Source organism: Pezoporus occidentalis, unplaced genomic scaffold (assembly GCF_034315485.1).
Source record: "Pezoporus occidentalis ecotype Australia unplaced genomic scaffold, CSIRO_AGI_Poc_V1 ctg351, whole genome shotgun sequence".
Classification (NCBI taxonomy): domain Eukaryota; kingdom Metazoa; phylum Chordata; class Aves; order Psittaciformes; family Psittacidae; genus Pezoporus; species Pezoporus occidentalis.
This window is the reverse complement of record NW_026915495.1, coordinates 151,898-172,537: the sequence shown is the minus strand read 5'-3', so window position 1 is coordinate 172,537 and position 20,640 is coordinate 151,898. Positions and strand designations below refer to the sequence as shown.

The 20,640-nt window shown below is 51.9% G+C and overlaps 1 protein-coding gene across 2 annotated transcripts in view; it reads right to left on the bottom strand.

The window, feature by feature from the left end:
- The window catches only part of BAZ1B (bromodomain adjacent to zinc finger domain 1B), a 49,323-nt gene extending 41,163 nt beyond the window's left edge, over positions 1-8,160 (bottom strand). The window contains exons 1-2 of one of the 2 annotated variants that reach the window (XR_009966997.1): positions 7,904-8,160; positions 1,004-1,120 (exon numbers count right to left, since the gene is read on the bottom strand). Coding sequence is in view for 1 of the 2 variants with exons in the window: in XM_062630458.1 (XP_062486442.1) it covers positions 1,004-1,120; positions 7,904-8,016 (230 nt within the window). In the remaining variant the exon portion in view is untranslated. The remainder of the gene's footprint in view (positions 1-1,003; positions 1,121-7,903) is intronic. The other variant, XM_062630458.1, reaches the window with a different exon arrangement.
- Positions 8,161-20,640: the final 12,480 nt, after the last annotated feature.

Genomic DNA, 20,640 nt, shown 5'->3' with positions numbered 1-20,640 from the left:
CACCCTCCTCTTAAAGAAACACGTTCCAGAGGAAAGACTGATTACAGTAGTACTTCAACCCTCATGGGAATTAGGACTACCAGCAAGCAGGTTTCTTATTTATTGCCTTTAAGGATGCAATTAACCTCGAATGATGGGAAATTTCTCCTTAGGCTAAGGCTAATGAGTAGACTCTTCAAAGAGGCAGTAGAACATTTCATCCTTAGGCAGTACCACTGACCATCTCCCCAGTTTAAATCCAGGGAAAAGCAGTCACAGAAGTCCAAGCCACCAGTTCACCATTTGTTTGGCATCACTCCTACAATTTGGTGATCACACAGCAAGTTACAGACCTTGTTTGAGTCAAGGCCTTGCACCTTTATAGAAAATTCACTTCAATGGCATGAGTGACACTGGATCTCAACCAGGGCTTCAGGGCCGGTGCTGTGTGCTAGAAGGTAAGGTCAGGGCAATGGTAGCCACTGGAATACTGGGGGGCTGAACAGAGCAATGATTTCCACTGGTTTTCCTTTGTTCTTTATGGTTTCAAGTAGAGCAGATCCCCAAAAGAGCACTCCAAAATATTTTTTTTATTTAGTACAACAATTGATTCCAACGCAGATCTTGAAACCCCAATTATAGCTGTGGCCCTGACTAACGGAATACTTTAACAGCCTCTTTCTACTGCGTTTTTACTTTAGCTCCTTCAAGATTTACTTCCCCCCCCCCCCCCCCGAAAAATTCCCATTACTCGAGGGACTTTAAAATATGCCAAGCACCACATGCTGAACTATTTTGGTTTAGCAATACCACAATACAGCACTAAATAAGTACATTACTCAACTGCATTAGCAATGGCATCAAATTTGGACTTAACTTGCTTTCACCTCCAGAATCTAGTTACTGCCAGTAAAAAGCTACTTACCTCACCTCCTAAGCCAGCAACCACATATCATTCCCAAGCCCACGATTCTGCCCCAGTGCCTGAAGATAGACACATACCAATTTATTCTTTGGTACTTACAGCTCAGCAACTTCCTGCTCCTCCTCCCAAGCCTCTTTGTGTGTCAGCTGGCTGCTTCCTGTGCTCTTGCACGTCCATATGCGTTCACTGTACCTCTCCAAACGTGCTTCATACTCTCTGTAGAAGTGGCAGCTCAGGAAAACAGGACTTATGCAGTGGAGAGCACGATCACAACACAGGAAAACCAAATTCCATTAAACCCTTAATACTGGACTACACCAAGGCTGAGGACTGCTATCATACAGTTTGACCCTGTGTCTACCATGGAGAAGCTGCTCACATCAGACAGGTTTTCAGACCAGGATGCCCTAAAGCTCTCAGCACTGAAATGCCCATCCTGTTCATCAAGCATACAGAAGGTAACACACTGTCATCAGTTCAGCCTAACTGCACAAGAGGAATACATATGGCTGAATGTCCTGTGGCACTAAGTTACTTCTCAGTTTTCCAGGCTGATGGATCAGAAAAAGCACAAACAGTATCAGAGGCAGTGCAGGAGTCATGGCACCGACTGCTGCTAAATGCCTCACAATAACAGGAAACTACTACTACTAATGCCTGAGGGCAGTGTTACAAACACTAGATGCAAGCTACCATTCCACCCAGCACACGAAATCCTTTGAGGAAGAAACCCAAGGGCTTTGTAACTGAAATCACATGGAAATTCACCTTTCCTTTGGCTTCCAACAAGAGCAGCCTCCTTCACCAGCACAACATGAGGACCTTTCTCACCAGCTACATGACCTGCTGCCCATACCACAGCAGCCTCAAGGTTGAGTTACTCTGGCTATTCAGATTAATACCCATTAATGCAGACAGCACTGTGAATGAAAGCAGCAGCTACTGTGCTGTAAGTGTCTGGAGCTATGCTCTGCCCATTTCACCAAAGCAGTAATTAACTGGGAGTGTAAACAGACACAAGCTACTTCATGCTTTCTATGGATAGCACATGTACAGACACAGTTACCAGAAAAAAACAGCACTGTATAAATCCACACCAATTTACCCAGCAGCAGCCTACTCAAGTCACCATATGCTTACCAAGAGTAATTTAAGCGGAGAAATCATGGGAGAAGTAAGAGCAGCATCCTTCCCCTCTCCTGCAGGGCACTCACCAGCAGAGAAGCAGGCACGGTGCACAAAGCATGCTTGTAACAGAGCAGCAGCTCAGCCCAGCACAGCACTAGTGCTAATTAGGAGTCTTTGCGCAAATGAGCAGATTGCTCCATGCTCCTGTGAATGCAGAGCCACAGCAAACTGCTCACTGTGTCTCACATCTAGAACCATAGAATGGTTTGGGTTGGAAAGAACCTTAAGATCACCCAGTTCCACCCCCCCTGCCATGGGCAGGGACACCTCTCACTAAACCATGCCACCCAAGGCTCTGTCCAACCCGGCCTTGAACACTGCCAGGGATGGAGCATTTACCACTTCTCTGGGCAACCTGTGCCAGTGCCTCACCACCCTCACAGTAAAGAGCTTCTTCCTTACATCCAACCTGAACTTCCCCTGTTTCAGTTTTAACCCGTTACCCCTTGTCCTACCACTACAGTCCCTAATGAAGAGTCCCTCCCCAGCATCCCTATAGGCCCTCTTCAGATACTGGAAGCTGCTCTGAGGTCTCCACACAGCCTTCTCTTCTCCAGGCTGAACAGCCCCAACTTCCTCAGTCTGTCTTCATACAGGAGGTGCTCCAGTCCCCTGATCATCCTCGTGGCCTCCTCTGGACTTGTTCCAACAGCTCCATGTCCTTTTTATGTTGAGGACACCAGAACTGCACACAGTGCTGCAAGTGGGGTCGCAGGACTGCAGAGTAGAGGGCCAGGATCACCTATGTCTTTCAAGACATTAAAAAATCCCACCAAAATCAGTTGCACTAAGATTCCTATTTGGAAATTACAACTCCAACAAAGCCAATTTTCCTTGATATTTCTTCACAGCCCCACAGGAAAGCACATTAAGGTGCAGAAGCTATACTGTGGACCTTGATATACAGGTATCTTCACAGCAACTGATGCTACACAAGACCATGAGCCAGGAGCAGACCCACCTCCAGAGGAGGCTGTACTGATGGAGCATTCCCTCACCTGGAACAGGTCTTAAAACCAAGGAGAAACCCCACAGTTCCCCAGCTTACTCTGCTTGTGGAGTGTCCTGCCCATCAGCAACCTGACAAGTCATCTGTCACAAAGCCTTGAGCTCAGGCCAATCCTCACCCCTCCCAGAGCTTTCAAAGATGCTTAAAGTCTCCCTAGAAACACCCTAGAGGTGCTGCAGGGCAGGAAGCACATCATGGTGGTGGGGTGATGGCAAGGAGTAACCACAGCTCAGAGAGGAACCCATCTGCACAGTGCCACTGACCAGACCAGAGGTGTGTTTTTAACCAGTCTCTGTAGCAAGACTGAACGAGGAGGCAAAATAAATAAATAAAAATCCAACAAAACAGGAGTATCCCCCTGTAATTACAGCAATTAACCACTTTCATAAGGACTAAACTGCAGCCACAATGCTGCTCCTTCCTATGACTTGCCCACAAAAAAGAAGAGTTAAAAGCAAATTCAATCCTCACAGCAAACAGGAGCCTAAACACACAGAAACGGTGGTCTTCAGCCTTTAGCCCCACCTCACCCCCAGGCTTCCCTTCTGCATGTCTGGGGACACCACCAATCCGGAGGGCTCACAGCTGCTGCAACACGAGTGCTGGGGGAAAGACACTTCCTCAGGGCTTGGGATGCTGCTGCCTTCACAGACTTGCAGTAGTCTTAACTACAAACAAATATTTGAGATACGGCTGGGAAATAAAATTATGGTCTACTTCTCTTTTACCAGTTTATCAACTTTCTTCTCCCTAGACCTGTGAGGAAATAAATCCCTTGCCTTCCAACAAGGAGAGCTAATAAATGCTGATCTCCATCTGGAAAGGAACTGAAAGATACACTTCTTCCTAACATCACTTCCCAAACTGCCAGACGTTTCCCCTCCTTGCGCACACCTCTGAGAACAGGCTTAACCACACTATACCAGGGCTCATAGTTTTCAGATCAACACCAAACTCAAAAGCCTCAGATACAGCAACTTCCCTTGCCAGCTCAGCTCTCCTTCTCACATGCAATTCAATTCCACCTACAGCTGGTCAGCTGGTCCGGCACTGACCCTGGACACATTCCTTGCCCAAGCTCCAGAGTCACGCCTACCGTGCCCACCCTGCTCTGGGCTCTGCCATGAGCTCCCTACACCGGGTTCTGCTCTGAAACCTTGGGGAAGCACAAAGCAAGAGGCAGGACGATGCTTTTGCGAAGTTTATTCTCGCTCAAACTTTCCACTCCACATGTGCTGTTTGTCCTTTCCACTTGGACTGAAAACAAACCCCAGAATGTTCAGACTGTTCAGCAGGTCTGACTCAGTACTACGGCTGGTGCGCCACAACCAACCCATCTCCACACACATTTGGAGCTGCCATTGCCACAGAGTCCCAACACAGTAATAAATAACAAACCCTGGACACCAGCTTGTGAATGCTCCCCCAAGAGCCATCAGTAACACACGTGTTAAATTAAATAGCTGATTACCCACTGCATAACAGTTAACACATCACATCTGTTTGCATCACACTGAAGATCACTTAATGCTGAAAGGCAGAAAACAAAGAATAAAAGCAAGGGACCCTTTTAGGGAAAAAACGTCATGTTTCAAAGTAAACAAGCCAACCACACACAGGCAGCTATGAAGCAGATTTGAACTGTACGTCTTCCTGGGTAACTAATCGTCTCCCAGAAATGACTGCCAACTCCAAAACAGCTTTAGAGCATCTCAATTGTTTCCACCTCACCTAAGGCAGCAACTCTACCCAGAAGGCCAGCACTGCTCTAAGACACCACTCCAGGGGGGGTGACAAAGCTCTTCTAGAAGCGCAGAGCTTTGGTGCTGTCATCTTTCAGCCAGAGTTTAACTGGCTGGTACCACAACAGCCTTGAACCTATAGGCCACATGCAGCCAAATTCCTTATGTTCTCTGTGCTGCTTATCACACAGAACACTGAAGGCAGAAGGCAAGCTTTCATCTGAGGAGGAAAGCAGGACAGCTTCCCCACACAACGCCGACGGCTGAAGGAAAGCTTTGCCTGAACAGCCCCTTCTTGCTGCTCCAGGCTGGTTTGCTCTCAGAACCAAGCGTCTCCCTTGAGCTGGCAGGACTGTCTTCCAAATCACACCCAGTACAGAACACACACACTGCAGCAGCCCCACGCTGTTCCACACGGAACAAATGTGGTGTCTGGCAGGCATCAGATGCTCAGTACACGTGCCACAGACAGGCTGCACAGGTGACATGAACCTGACAAGGCCATACCCTGCACGAAGCATTTGCCTGACACGTCACCTACCGCAGAGCAGGCCCACAGAGCTCCTACAAGAATGAGTCCACCTCCAGCCTCCCAGTGACCCACTCGTCCACAGCCACACAACCAACAAGGCTTGCACCGAGTCTGACCTGATAGGGCAAAGGCTCCACCAGGACACAGTGGGCTCTACACAAAATGGGTTCAGCTTTTGGGGGGGATCTGGCAAAGGAAGCCACAGGAAGCTACAAAGAAATACGAAACTGAAATAAACACCTGAGCTCTCATGACCCTGTTATCACAGAATCCCAGACTGGTTTGGGTTGGAAGGGCTTAAAACTCACCCAGTTCCAACCCCTGCCACGGGCAGGGAAACCTTCCACTAGAGCAGCTTGCTCCAAGCCCCTGGGTCCAACCTGGCCTTGAGCACTGCCAGGGATGGGGCAGCCACAGCTTCTCTGGGCACCCTGTGCCAGCACCTCAGCACCCTCACAGGGAAGAATTATCCATCGGTTCACTGCTGCTGCACATGCTCCTGGTACATGCTCACGGGGATGTATATGCAATACCCCAATCTTAATTTTTGGTTCAACCTAAACTACAGCTGCAAATCCTAACAAAAAAAAAAAGTCTTCAAAACTTTTAATGTCTTCCAAATCCCTCATCTGTAGCTGCAGGGTAAGGATGGGCGCACCCTTAGGGGGAAGAGCTGATCAACCACTTTTCAAGGTGGAAAATCAAACGTTCAGGAGACTGTTTTTCAAGGCCTCTGCACAAACGGCACAAGCACGGTGGGGACTCGTGTACCTCTCTGAAGGCTGTTCCCATCACCAACATTCCTTCCTCTGTGCTATCAAGGACAGACAGTGACCAAAAACCCCTCCAAGTCTTCTTCAGGTAACATTTCCCTTCAACTGACTCACTTGCAATTTTCTGTTCCACCTTTTGCCTGGCATACATTATATACAGCCACCAAAGCAAGACAGAAACCCAACATTATTTAGCTTCTCTTTTTAACTCCACGTCTACCTACCACAACGAACTTTCTAGAACGTGCTAGGCTGCCCGCCTCCTACAGCACCCTATGAAGTACTCTCTCCAAGCAAAGAGCATCTCTCTAAAACAGCAGTGCTTGCACTGGTTCCCTCTTTCCTTCTGACCCTGCAGCTAATACCAGCCCCTGCGAGATGAGAAACCACCTCTTTCTTCCCTTAATACCATGCAAGTGTCTGCAGAAACATGTCCTCCTCCACCTACTCATGGATTCACAAGAGCCATACCACCAGGCCAGCGCTCTCGGGAAGTGCCCTACCAGCTCTGTGCTGTCCCTACCAGGCAGACAAACCTCAAAGCCACGTTTTCTTTCACAAAATCGGGTTTAATCTGCATCTCTTTGATCAGTGATCACTCTTCAGGGGGAAAGGCAGAGCACAGGCTTCCTCCTGGTCACACGGATGACGGAGCTGCTTTGGGTTTGCACACACCACGATAGCAGGCTTTGGAGTTACAGACAGAATGCTTTAATTTCAAACACTGCTGAAAAGCAAGTATCCAACCCTGTAACCAAGAGCATTTTATTGGGCTGAATGCACTAGCGATGCTTATCTGCATTAAGAGGTGCATTTCTTCTTCCAAAGCTCCTTAAAGCTTCTTAGGGGCTTCCACCAGCTGTCGTTCATCTGAAGGAACAAGACACTATCCAGCACAAGGCCCCGTGCAAGTTCTGGAGCCCCTTTGTCTTCTGCACCGCCAAGACCTCCGAGGTACGTCCCTATCTAGGTTCATGCATTTCTCCCGCTCCCAGTCCTTCAGATTTAGGTCCCAACACAACCCCTGACCAGGCTGCTCACACAGTGGTCTGCAGCGACCTGGACTGTGACTCTGCCTCCGCAGGTGCTCAGCGCCTGCACGGCTACCGGCCAGGCCCAAGGCTGCTTCCTGCCGCTGTCACACGCCAACCCGCGCCGAACGGCCAAGAAAGGTAGCAAGTAAAGATGGCTTTCATGCAAAAGCGGCCAAGAGGGAGAGGCTCCGTCCGGAGCGAAACCCAGGGCTCTCCACAGACGAGCTGCCCCTTGCTGCGCCCCCTCTGTTCCTTAGGGGGGTACGGTGCCGACCCCCACCACCCGGCTGCAACCCCCGGGACCGGGTCCGGCATTAACCGCGTTAAGGAGCCCCTTCCAACTGGTGCCCGCTGCACACGCCGGAGCCCCCGCTTCCCGGCAGCCGTCACCCCTTCGCCGCTCTCCACGGCCGCCCCAGACCCCTCCGGCCCCGCTGTCCCCGCCTGGAGCCTCGTCCCGAGCCGGGGCAGAAACTTGCCACGGCACAATCGCCCCGCCGCCGCTCAGGCTCCCGCCCGCTGCCATCCCCCTGCGCTCAGCGCCCCCCGGCCCCTGGAGGACCGGGTGCGCTGCAGAGCCCGGCTCCGCACCCGGCACCGGCGGGTCCGCTCGGCCCCGGGAGCTGCCGCCGCGGCCGATGACAGCGGCGCGGCCGGAGCCCTGCAACCTCCCCCCCCCGCGCCGGCCTCCCCGTCCCCGTTCCCCGCGCCGGGCGGATACTCGCGGGTGCGGAAGGCCTCCTGCGTGTGGGGGATGACGAACCGCTCCCCGGGCTCCCCCGGCGGCAGCGGCCTGGCCAGCGGGAAGGGTTTGCGGCCCAGCAGCGGCGCCATGGCGGGGCCCGGCCGCAGCCGCCGAATTCGCGCGACGACCCCGGCGGCGGCGGAGCCCGGGCGGGAGGATTGAAAAATGGCGGGAGATTCCCCTCCCCCCGCGGCGGGCGGCGGGCCGGGCCTGGCCGCGCGCACTCCAACCTCCTACCGCCCCGCAAGGCCCGCCCCGCCACCGCCGATCCGCGAGCCTATTGGCGGGCCGCGAGCGCTGCCGGCTCTCGGTTGGCTGCGCCACCTGCCAATCGGGGCGGCTCACCCCGCCCGCACCGCGCGCGAGGTGAGAGGTCGCGTTATGTAAGCGGCAGAGAGCGCGGCGCCATCTTGTGTCCCCGTTACCCGCCCGCCCCCCTTCCCGCGGGGACCAATCAGCGCGCAGCCACGCCTCCCCGCCCATCCGGGTACCGCGGCCAGGCCGCGCGCCCAGCTTTGTCCTCCGCTGCGCGCGTGCTGACACCGCCTCTTAAAGGGGCAGCGCCGCGCGGGGTATTGTGGGCCGGCGGCGGGGCCGCCACCCGCGGGGCAGTGGCTGCGGTCCGGCGGCGGCTCCGGTGCGGGCAGCGGGGCCGCGGGGGCCGTCCCGTGTGCGGGCAGCGGGGGCCGCGGCTCCTCGGAGCGCTGCTGCTCGGCTCGGTGCCGGGCCGGCGCTGGCTCCGTCGCTCCGTGCCCGTCGTGGGGCGAGCGCAGGAGTCGGAGGCCCGTGCCGCTCCTGCGGAAGGAGGACAGACAGCCGCGAGTCGTGTGCGGGGGAGCCCCTTTGGTAGCGGCGCGCGTGGAGGTGATGCAGGGGGTTGACCAGTGTACAGGGGCTGTGTACCACCAGTGTTGGTTGTGGGTCGCAGGCAGCAGCTCGGGCCCTCGCAGCCGCACAAGCCTGGTGCGGCTCCGTCTGTCCCCTTCTCGGAGACAGGAGGGCAGCTCTGTCTGTCCAAGTGAATTGTAGCGGTGCTGGATGGCTGCTGCTGCTCTGTGGCACCGGAGAGCAGCTGGGATGAGCAGCAGCAGCCGTGGCAGGCTGGTTAGAGCTGGCAAGCTGTTAGGTTAGCTGGTTAGAACTGTGCGGAGTGAATGTAGCTCCGCAAAGGACCTGTGAAGTTAGGCACAGCCAGGGTACGACCTGGAGCGGAGGTTTTAGATACTCCCATGATGAATCTACACTGGAAAAGCATAACTTCTGCGTAAATGTTGCAAAGTCAGTGCCAACATAGGTGTTTCCTGACTGAGCCCAAAGGCTTCATCTAGGACTGAAGACAGTGGGAATAACAGCAAATGTCTCACGCTACGCTGCCAGCCTTCGGTGTGAGCGCACAGAGATGAACCTGCTCCCCGCTGGAGCTCCACCAGGACCTGAGGTGCAGAACTGGCACCAAGTTGCCATTCTTGGCCTGACAAAAGCCAAAAGGTTTTGCTTTTTGTTCCGCACAGGAGTGCCATGAGCGCTGTCACCTGAGGGTCACAGAGCCCATAGCGAACGTGTATCCTGAAAAGGCCCACACTTTGGTGGACTAAGAGTCCATGTGCCTTGTTGGAGCTAGTGGCACCCACTGGGGGAGGTGGGTTCTGCTCCCCTGCTCAGAGGTAACTTTATGCCAGCTCAGCAGTATCAGCCACAAACTAGCCAGGAAAGGGGGCAGAGTTTGACACGCAGAAGCATATTCAGGGTTGTCAGTGACTTGTGTTCTGGTTCTCCGTTCCTGGTGTCCTCCTGAGTGGCATCCCTGTGTTGCTGGGTTTCTGCTGCCAGAGCAGCTTTGGGAGGTACCTGCTGTGGCAGGGCAGAAATTGCACTTTGCTACAGCCCTGCCATGTGGGCGAGGGCAGGGTTTGTGCTGTCTGTACTATTGCGTCCCAGGAGAGGTGTCCTACAGCCTTGCCGAGCTCACTGCATTTCCCTTCCTATTCCTACACTCCGTGGTGCAGCTCCATGCTGGCTGGAAGTGCTCAGCACCCATCACAATGGCACTTGGGCTTCTGCTTTTCTGAGCTCTGGCATTTTTGTGTTGACACAGTGCGGAGCTCCCATCCCCAGGAGTGCAGTTCCTGCTCCTGCCCAGTCTCCAGTGTGCCAGGGCTGGCCTGTGCTGCTGATGCTCTGCAGTCTTGCAGCCAGTGCCATTAATGTGCAGGTCTCCAAGCTCTTGACAGCTATTGAGTTAGTGAAAGTTTGCACTCTCCCTTTGGGCTGAAGGAACTAAACCCCATTTTGGTTTGATGGAGTTCTGCTCTGCTCAGTGGTGCTCACTTACAGCCTGGTTCTCGGGAACACGGGGGTCTTTTCCCATCACCTTAATGGTATGAAAGGACCCTAGAGTCCATGTAGCTAACCACTAACATCCCTGGGGTAATGCAGAAGATGATTGATCAGATATATTACTGTTTTCAACTGCTGCAGGTACTCACTCATTGAGTTTTCCCGTCTCTTCTCATGCTGTGTCCCCTGGCCTCAGCTGTCACACAAGATGCCAGATGTCAATTTTATGTTCCTAGAAGGACGTATAATACATAAAACTTTGTCACTTCTTAAGTATAAATACGCAGCATTTGTGTTTAACAAGTCTTCATGTGACTGTGGAAAATATCTCTGCTGGGCAACAGGAGCAGCGCTTGTCTGACTTTGGTATTTTCCTGCCTTTCCCACTTTTGGTCCTGAGTGAACCCTTTTATGTATAAATTATGTACTGTTTAAATCCTAAAGCTGTCCCAAAATGGGGTAGAAGCTTATTAAGAGCTATCATTTACTGCAGTATGAGTTAGAATACCTCACAGGAGCCATGCCAAGGCACAGCATGGGTGTCTGTCCCATCTCTAGCCCTGGGAGCTGTGGTCCATCCTGAAGCCCACTTCTTGTCCATGTCACACCTCCAGCCCCTGTTCCCCTGCTCCTCCTGCTCCTTGCTGTCGGCGAAGTCCACGTGCACTCATGATCGTCACTCACACTGAGGGCTGTTTGCCCCAGAGGGGTTGGCATGAGCGGGGTATCTGCATTTCACACTGAGAATTTACCAGATTATTATTGTGTATTTACGGGGTTACTTTATTAGAGGAAGGATCACATCAATTCTGCTGGTGGAGCAATAAAACCATTGCATTTCTTAGGGCATTTATTTGTTTGAGATGTTTGTAATCTTGGAACAGAGAGGTCTGTGCTTCGAGCATCCCTGTAACATGCCAGTTAAGGCGCAGAACATGGTGTTTTCCACAGCATTTTAAATGATTGTTTAACAGGCAAGAGATAGTGGTAAATACTGTAACATAGGAAGAAAGTTAATTGACAGAAAAGTGCCTACCGATGGATGCAGCTACAAATACATCCCTCTGTCTACAGGGTGCAGTGTGTGGATCCAGCAGTATGCTTGGAGAGAGAAGACAACAGAAATTAACTGCATGCTGGATGAACTAAACGTGGGCTTGTCCTTCTTACATGAAAAGGCACATTGATGTCCTGCTGTGCTTGGCTCAGTCTGAGCTCAGTCACCTCCAAGTTCATCCACACAATGCAAGCCTCCTTGTCTGCTCCCGTGTGCATCCCCTGCTTGGCTTTATCCCAGCAATGCCTTTCTTTGACTCTTACTTCTCAAGCAGCTCCTGTGTCCTGCCATGGTGCTGCCAAAACCGCCCATGCCCATCCTGCCTGGAACATGGGCAGGGGCAGGACACACTGGTGACCCAGCTCCCTGCTGCCATCCTACTACACCAAGTAAACAGGGATATGGAGAGCACCTGGGTGTCTGAAATGATCCCCTGGGAGCGCTGCTAACACCTGCACAGTTTTTCTATTCCAAGTGTTTCTATTCCACTAATTTCTACACACATACATAGACCATAAAATTAATGCTGAGGTATCTAAAGCTTTATTATGGGCTCATTCGTTATTGCTAACTGCTGCTGACAGGATGGAGATTTAATGGCATAAGTTGAGTGGCGAGTTTAAGAACAGCTGTGGAAGATTCCTATTGCCTCTTTAAGGAGCTGTAGGAGTTACATGAAAAGCACAGCAGCTCACAGTCAGCAAAGAAGGGTTGTGTGGTGCTTCCCAAAAAGCTTGGCTTCATTAAGCCTCATTTTGTCAGACCTTAAACTGCCTAGGCTGAAATTCCCAATGGCTTGTGGCTGCCTGTCTGGGCTGCTGGGGAAGGTGAGGAGGAAAGGGAGAGCTGGAGTAATGAAAAGAGGAAGGATTTGGGGTTTGGGGGTAGGTACAGACTTGAGGAGCAGGTGCTTTGCTGAAAGGCAGGGGTGGGTGAGCACAGGCTCAGGCACTGCGGCTACATGGGAGGCTCAGCCTTAGGGGGTGCTTGGGCAGGGAATAGCCCCAAGGGCAGGGCAGGGGGCTAGCAGTGGCACAGGGACAGGAGGGTGAGCTGCCTGTTCCCCCCGCGCCCAGCACGGTGCCATGTGCATGTTCCTCCATAGCAAACTGTTGGGCTCCAAGGCTCTGGCATTGGTGCAGGAGCATCTGGTGAAGGTCTGGTTTCACCTATGTGGTTTTCAAGTTGGGGAAGGGTGTGTGTGCTCAGTGGTGAGAGTCGTGCTCTGCTTAGTTAGACACTAGGTTAGTTAGACTTTATTAAACAAGGGTTAAACACTCCGGTCATGGAGCCGGCCAGCCCTGGAGCTCCGGCTGCCGCTGCTTGTGAAGTACCCAGCGGTTGGGTTTCTCTCCATGGCCAGCACCAGCCGTTGCAGTGGCAGAGGGCAAGCGGCCTGAGCTGGTCGAGGGCGGTGTTCTGGGGCTGCTCTCACCAGGCTTCCCGCTGCCCAGGAGGTGGCAGTCCTGCCTGTTGCCAGTGCGTGCAACCGGTCCCCACACAGCGCCAAGGGGGTTTCCTGAAGAGCGGGTCGTGCTTGCAGGAAAACCCAAGCGGAGGCTGTGTTCGGTTCTGTGGGGAAGAAGGGTGCGTGTGCAGGGCCTGTCCTGTTCCGTGACGTACTGAAACAGGGGTGCTGAGCCATCAGCGGTGAGGACAGTCTGTGCTCGGCAGGCAGGTGTCCCCGGGCACCTATTAGTGGTGCACCCTCAGCAATGGCACAGTGTCACTCATAGATGATCTGGGGATGCAAGGTCCGTGCAGCTTCGGCTCCTCCAGGTTTGAAGGCTTTCATTACAACCAGATGAAAGGATCGAGCCCACTATAATGGTGCCTGACCATCATCTGCCTCTTCCAAAGTGGAGCCATGGCTGGTGCCTTAAGCATTCAAGCAGGGAGTGTGTGATGGGAACCATCATCATTGCCACTGCCAGACCCCAGCAGGACCCCCATCTGTCCTCCTGCTCCTCACTTATATCCCTCAGCTGCTGCCATCCTTCCCCTCTGTTCCCATCCTCCCCTGCCTTCACCAGCATCCCCAGGTCACCCTTGTCCTGCCCAGCAGTCAATGCCACCTCCTTAGGCTGCTGTGCCTCACCTCCCAGGTGCCTTTCCTGGGCTGCATCTTCACTATTCTTCCACCCGTTATTGTTCTCCTGGAAAGACAGTCACCGTGTTGGTGTTAGTGATGTGGTGCTGCAAGAGCACCTGCAAAGAGAACACCACTGAGTGTTCCCACAGGAACTGTGGGAAAACCCCGGCCCCATCACATGCCAAGGAGCACAGAGTGCTGCTGGGGGTGTCCCCACACTACACCAGTGTCACCAACCCTCTACCCACGTGGCAGTGAGTACTGCCCAGCCCCTAGCACATGGGGTAGGTGCAGATCCCACAGATGCTTTTTCTCTCTGCTGCTGGTGGCAAGGCACCCCTCAGATGTGCCCGTGCCACCCCTGCTTTTCTGGATCAGCCTGGAGTTAATCCAGCTGCACTACTGAAGACTGAGATGAGCTCATAGGCAGAAGCTCTTCCCTGTGAGGGTGGTGAGGCACTGGCGCAGGGTGCCCAGTATGGCTGAACATCAAGGGTCTTAACAGCCTGTGCCATGGGAACTGCAAAGCTTCTGCCACCCTCCCCAAACCGGCTTCCTGCTGCTGATCGCATTTTAATTTCCTTTCTATCCAACCTTAGGCTAATTCTGGCTCTGCAAAGAGATGGCAAAAGGCAAAAACATGTCACAGCCAAGCCTAGTGTCCTAGGGGGTCTTTGCTGAGGTGGGTCATATGCTAGCTACTGAAGTAAACAAGGCACTTTCCCCTTCCTCTTCCTCCTATAGATTCCCTCTACTCCTCAGGCATACCTTTATCCTTTTGTTCAGAGTCTGATCATTTTAGTTATATTAATAATCACTACAGTCTCTTGCAAAATCAGGAGTTTCCAAATCTGTAGTGTGCTTCATATGAGATGTGAAATGACCAAACCGGTGGACCTGTATAGCTTTGTAAGTTAATTTACATCCTTAACTTCAGGCAGACTACGTCATTTTCACTTGCTCAAGATCTTGCTCAAGATATTCAGGTGCACACTCAAATTCCCACCGTCTACATTTCAGGCTTAATAGTTGTTAAATATTCAAATACATCTGTATCCAAAACCTGCCTGAGGTGTAAAAGTCTATTTCAAACCTTTGAAGTGCTCGCAGGGGTTCATGTGGTAGAAGATTTCCACCACTGAAGCTCAGCTTTCCTGTAGGACAGGCCTTGGGATTGCAGGGCAAAAGCAGCTTGAAAAGGAAACTTGGAAAGCTCCCATTTGCAGTTCTGTCTAAGCGCAGGAAATGTCAAAGCCTTTTCACTTCTCTCAGCAGCAGTGAGTGAGGTTTAGGTTTTGTAGTCTGTGCAACTCACGTCCCTAAGCACAGTGTGGAGTCTCCTGAGCCAAGGCCATGATGACTTCTGCCAGGGTCAAGCCTATGGACACTACAAATCCATCATTTAGACCATCAAGCCACCAAGGCAAAGCATCATTTCCCACAAAAATAATGGTTTTCATGATCTGAAAGGATCAAGACGCTCTCTTCTTTGAGGGAAGAAGCACCTCAGCAGGTGCCATCCATTTCAGCTTCCAGCCGCTGTGGTATTAATGTGCTAAGAGTGCCTACAATGGCATGTGAATTCCAGAGTGTCTTTGGCTCAGTGCCATGAGAGCTGCCTTCCTCATAAATAAACATGGGCTAGCAAATAAAAACTGGTGAAAACAGATCTTTTATTATCTCATTATGTTCGGGGGGGATTTTTTTACACTCTGGTTTTCCTGGGTCTGCGTGGCTGCCTTTCCAAGTGGTATTTCTCTCCCCAGCTCCTAGCACCTCCTGTTCAGGCTCCCTTTGCTGTGAGTCATGAGGTGCATGACAGGCAAGAGGAGGCAGCTGCCAGCTCGGAACGAAGCCTGTGCTCAGTGTAGGAGATAATAACCTAAATAAAATCTTCTCAGCTGTCAAACTGCAGAATTCCTTGTTGCATTTAGATTTGACTTTTTTCCTCTGGCCTTGAGATGGGTGTCTCTGCTACTGCCCTCCCCTCCAGGACCCCATGGTTGTGACACCACTGTGCTCCCATCAGCACCTTCCCCTTCCACAACTGGAAGGACAATACTGTCAGGTACTGTCCTCCTTGGTACTGCCAGGTATCCCATCCTTGAGGAAGTCTCCTTAGCTAGATGCTGAAAAATCTCTCTCATACCTAGTACTCTCATTAGAACCATAGAATCATAGGATAGTTAGGGTTGGAAAGAACCTTAAGATCATCCAGTTCCAACCCCCCTGCCATGGGCAGGGACACATCACACTAAACCATGGCAGCCAAGGCTCTGCCCAACCTGGCCTTGAACACCGCCAGGGATGGGGCATTCACAGCTTCCAGGAGGCAAGTTCCTTCCCTTGTTATCCCTGAAGAGTGTGACTTCCATCGAGTGATAACTTGCTTTTTTCTATTGTTGTGAATGAAGTTCTGTTAGCCGAATTCCTTTAACTGAGTTCTTTTAACTGAGTGGTTTTGCTTAGCATGAGTAGTCGGTTAGCATGGGTACCTGAAGCTGCTGGAGCCTCAGGCCACAACAGCCTGTGCTGTTATGCAAATGAAAGGCCAATGCAAATTGGAAAATAAAGGAGATGTGTCCTTAGTAAGGAGCAACTACTGGAGAAAGAAAAAGGAATTTCCAGTCCACCTCCAGACCATGAAAGAACCCAGTGACAGACCAGGAGACCCTAGACCAAACTTCACTATTGGACCATTCGCCATTTCTTTGTCCTGGGTCCGTCCCTGGAGGCACCAGCTCCAGTTGCTCCTATTCCTCTACCACTCTGTTCTGAAATGATTTTTCTAAGACTCTGATGTCAGAGTCTTAGATGGATGATCAGGGACTGGAGCACCTCCCATATGAAGACAGGCTGAGAAAGTTGGGGCTGTTCAGCCTGGAGAAGAGAAGGCTGCGTGGAGACCTCAGAACAGCTTCCAGTATCTGAAGGGGGCCTATAGGGATGCTGGGGAGGGACTCTTCATTAGGGACTGGAGTGATAGGACAAAGGGTAACGGGTTAAAACTTAAACAGGGGAAGTTTAGATGGGATATAAGGAAGAAGTTCTTTCCTGTTAGGGTGGTGAGGCACTGGAATGGGTTGCCCAAGGAAGCTGTGAATGCTCCATCCCTGGCGGTGTTCATGGCCGGGTTGGACAGAGCCTTGGGTACCCTGGTTTAGTGTGAGGTGTCCCTGCCCATGGCAGGGGGTTGGAACGGGATGATCTTAAGGTCCTTTCCAACCCTGACTATTCTATGTCTGTGGCCCTGCTGTGGGAACCCAGGGCAAACTCAATCTGTGCATCCCGAGGTCTCTTGTGCTTTCTCCAGGGAGGCTCAGACACCTTGGCTGGTAGCACCAGAACCGGTGTGGCAAGCTCGCCCTCTCCAGCAGGGTCCTCCTCTGCGCAAGCTCGCACCCACTGCCGTCATGAAACACACTTAAAAGCAAATTTAGTGTGAAAAGGAGTGGTTTGAGAAATGTAAAGTTTCATTGCTTACCTTTCTCTTGGTCCCCAGAGGGTGCTCTCACCCCAGGCAGCTCCCAGTGTGAAGCAGGTCTTTTACAGGCAAGAAGAGCCCAGAAATATTGCCTAAGGAGCCCAACCGCAGGCTGCAATTTTCTCTTCCACGTTTGTTGCTCTGTCCTAGTGCTTCAAGGAGAGCTAAGAGCCCATCAGCACGGGCTGTACACATGGAGATTGTGAGCAAGGCCATCTGAGGAAGGAAGCACCAAGAATCTCATTGCATGGATATAGAGCAGAAAATTTCCTTCCAGGCAGAGGGAATCAGTTTTCTCTGAACTAGGGTTTCCCAACCTTTTCCAAAGGATTTAATTATTTGGGATGTCACCATATTGTTTGGAGAAGAAACTGATATTCTACCTTCCCCAAGAAGCTTTTGCTGCTTTCCCTTAGCTGTTACTTGTGATGTGACCCACTTCCACCCTGCACTTGGCACTTCCCATCCCTGCCAGCACACCCTTGCCCTGGTTCCTCCCAAGGCCACGTCAAGGGGTGTCTGTGTGAAGTTGGGCTCTTGGCACCCGTTTCAGCAGAGTGAGGCACAGCATGGTGTGATGCAGATGCTCTGTGCTATGTGCCCACCTGTGTCTGCCATACTGCTCTGGCACAGAGGGACTCCATCCCTAGGGTCTCCTCCTGTAGGCTTGCAGGAGGACCCAGGTTCCTCAGCTGCTCCCTTTGCTCTGTGCCTCTCTGCCTCCTGGGAAGTGCCTGCTCCGTTGAGCTGTTTTCAGTTCCTAAATTTGCCTCTTGTGGGTTGTTTCTCTCCTTCATTTCACAGCAACCTGCTCAAATCCTGCCCAGATCAATACATCAGTGAACACTGGCACAGGGTGCCCAGAGAAGCTGTGGCTGCCCCATCCCTGGCAGTGTTCAAGGCCAGGTTGGACACAGGGGCTTGGAGCAAGCTGCTCTAGTGGAAGGTGTCCCTGCCTGTGGCAGGGGTTGGAACTGGATGAGCTTTAAGGTCCCTTCCAACACAAACCATTCTATGATGATTCTATGAAATCCTGCCCCATGGGCACCCACACAGGGCAAGCAGAGGCCAGCCCCATTACCAGGCAGAGGAAGCAGGGAAGTGATGTGCTGTAGGCAGATATGGCAGCACTGCTGCCGTTGGGGCTGCCGCAGCTGTGACATGTGGCAGCCCTCCCAGAGGAAAGAGCGCTTCCGGCAGCAGATAGAGGTGGAAGAAGGGCCATGTCCCCATGGTGAGTCACATATCATCACATTTCAAGAGCAAAAGCCGCCAGTGGTGCTGAGAAAGCTGCTAGTACTGGCTGCCTGCTAGCTCTCATTAAGACTATATTTCACTTTCACTGCTCATAATTATGAGCTCTTTGCTTCTTGCAACAATGCTGTGCTTCATCTGGGCCCTACAACCATGCGGCTCCCAGGCAGTGCACGGGGTCCTTTCTGATGATGTGCAAAGATCATGTGAGGTGACCTTCTCATATATGTGGTACTTGTACACACCAAAGGAGAGATTGCCTTGGCACCTGCACCTTTCAGTTACTTTGGAAAGCGTCATGAGATTAAAGCCTTAAATCTGATCCCTGTAACACAGCTCCGAGCCAACAGGCTGCAGTCGTAGGTGGCAAAACTGCACCAGTACCTAGTGCTTCCACCTCCTCCGATCTCTGCTAAATGAGCTCTGGGATGATAATGGCTTCTGGGATAGTTGTAGACATTTTATTGCAGAAAATCATAGAATCACAGAACCCCAGACTGGTTTGGGTTGGAAGGTACCTTAAAGCCCCTCCAGCTCCAACCCCTGCCACGGGCAGGGACACCTTCCACTAGAGCAGCTTGCTCCAAGCCCCTGTGTCCCACCTGGCCTTGAAAAAATCCTGACAGGCAACAACAGGCACATTGTATCTGGTTCTGGGCCATTTGGGGTGCAATGGTTTCTGCTGCGGCAATCTGGAGATCCAGCCCTCCCAAATGAGCAGTTTTGCTGCAAGGTTGCAGATGACTGACATGCTGACTAGCATGACACTGGAACTTGCCGTCGCTCAGCGGTCCTCAGCCTCCAAGATGAGGCTGCATCTTTTTCAGGATTTCTTTCCTGCCACCACTGTGTCCTCACGCAGCAGCCCTGGGGAGAGCTTGGGTGTTCCTTGTGAAGGACCTCAGCTCCAGAGGGAAGTGGCTACAGTGAGCCTATGGCAAGAGTTTTCCGTCTCTTCCTCCATTCTTCAACTGCCTTGTTGAAGACCAGTGCCCCATGGGAAACCTGGCAAGACCAGCAGCATGGCACCATCTCCTCCACCCACCCCTGCAAAGCAGGAACCGTTGCAGGCACTGCTCGTGAGACAGCATCCACTTGCGAGCATCCTGCAGTCCAGTTCTCGAGCTTTAATCCAGTCCTCTCTGTTGGTCACCATTTGGTGTCTGGGATGGAGCCTACCTACAGGAATTTCATCTGCTTCCTCATAGAAAATGTGGTCCTCAGAGCTGTCTTCAAGGAAATGTGGTGAGCTTGCACAAGCAGGGATTATGAGGTTCAGGAATACATCTTGAGATGAACTTGCCAGACATTGCTTTGCCTGGTGCCCCTAGTTCTTGTGCTGTGAAAAGTGCTGAATAACCATTCTCTATCCACATTCCTGCTGCATCAGTACCTACACCCCTAGTGTGCTCCACCTCATTCATTTCTCTTCTAACACAGGCAGCCCTGATCTGCTCAGCCTTTTCTTTCAGGGATGCCATTCCCACCTCTGATCATTCAGCTTCCTCATCTCAGTGGCCTTTTCTGTTTCTGTTCTGGGCTGAGCACCACAACTACACACAGCTGCGAGCACCCTCCAGTTTATACAGGGGCAAGCGATGCTTTGTGCTCAAAGTCCGCTCCTTCCCTTGCAATTTCTGAAGCCTTTTTACATTTGAATTGTTCCTGAGCCTCCAGCTGATGTTTTCAGAGAATTGCCTGCAATTGCCCTCAGATCTGCCTCTTGAGCAGTAATCACTAGTTTTGAGCCCCCCACTGTGTACAGTACAGTTAGGGGTGCACTTCCTTTATCAACATTGAATTTCTTTTGCCACTTTATCACCCGCTCCCCCTGCAGCCTGAAGCCTTCTGAAGCTTCCTACAGACACTTTTGTGCATGACTGTCCTGAATTATTTTCCTCACCAGAAGCTGCTGTCACTGTGCTATTCACTGCCCCTTCTGAAAAACCCAGCCCCAGCAGAGATACTTGTAGCATCCGATAGCCCACATTGTGAACGTTAACCAGTTACTCTTATTGTTGCTTTGTAAGCTATTGATCTGTTACTACTTAGTCTCTTTGAGACTCTGTGATGGATATTCTTCGAAGCTTTTTGGATTACAGGATGTTGATCAGATCACTGTTGTCCACATACAGTGCCTCTCCTTCCAACAGCCGTAACAGATTCCTGAACCACAACTTTCCTCTAAAAACCTATACGGACTCTTCCTCAGGTTATTGTATTTATGCACAAGGTCCCACAAATCCCATGTTTATTACAGTTCCCACCACTTGGTACAGTAATGATCTCTAACACCGAAGATCCCTAGATGGGTGGCCAAGCCTTCCGAAAGTGGACACTCTCTGTTTGTGCCACCTCCATTCCCTTGGTAGGCAAGTAACAGGTCACAGCAACCGTCAGCAGATCTGAAATGTTCTGGTGGAGCTTGGTGAGGGCTCCTGGGACCTCTCTGTCCCAACACTGTTCTCCCCCCAGACACAGAGGCGGTT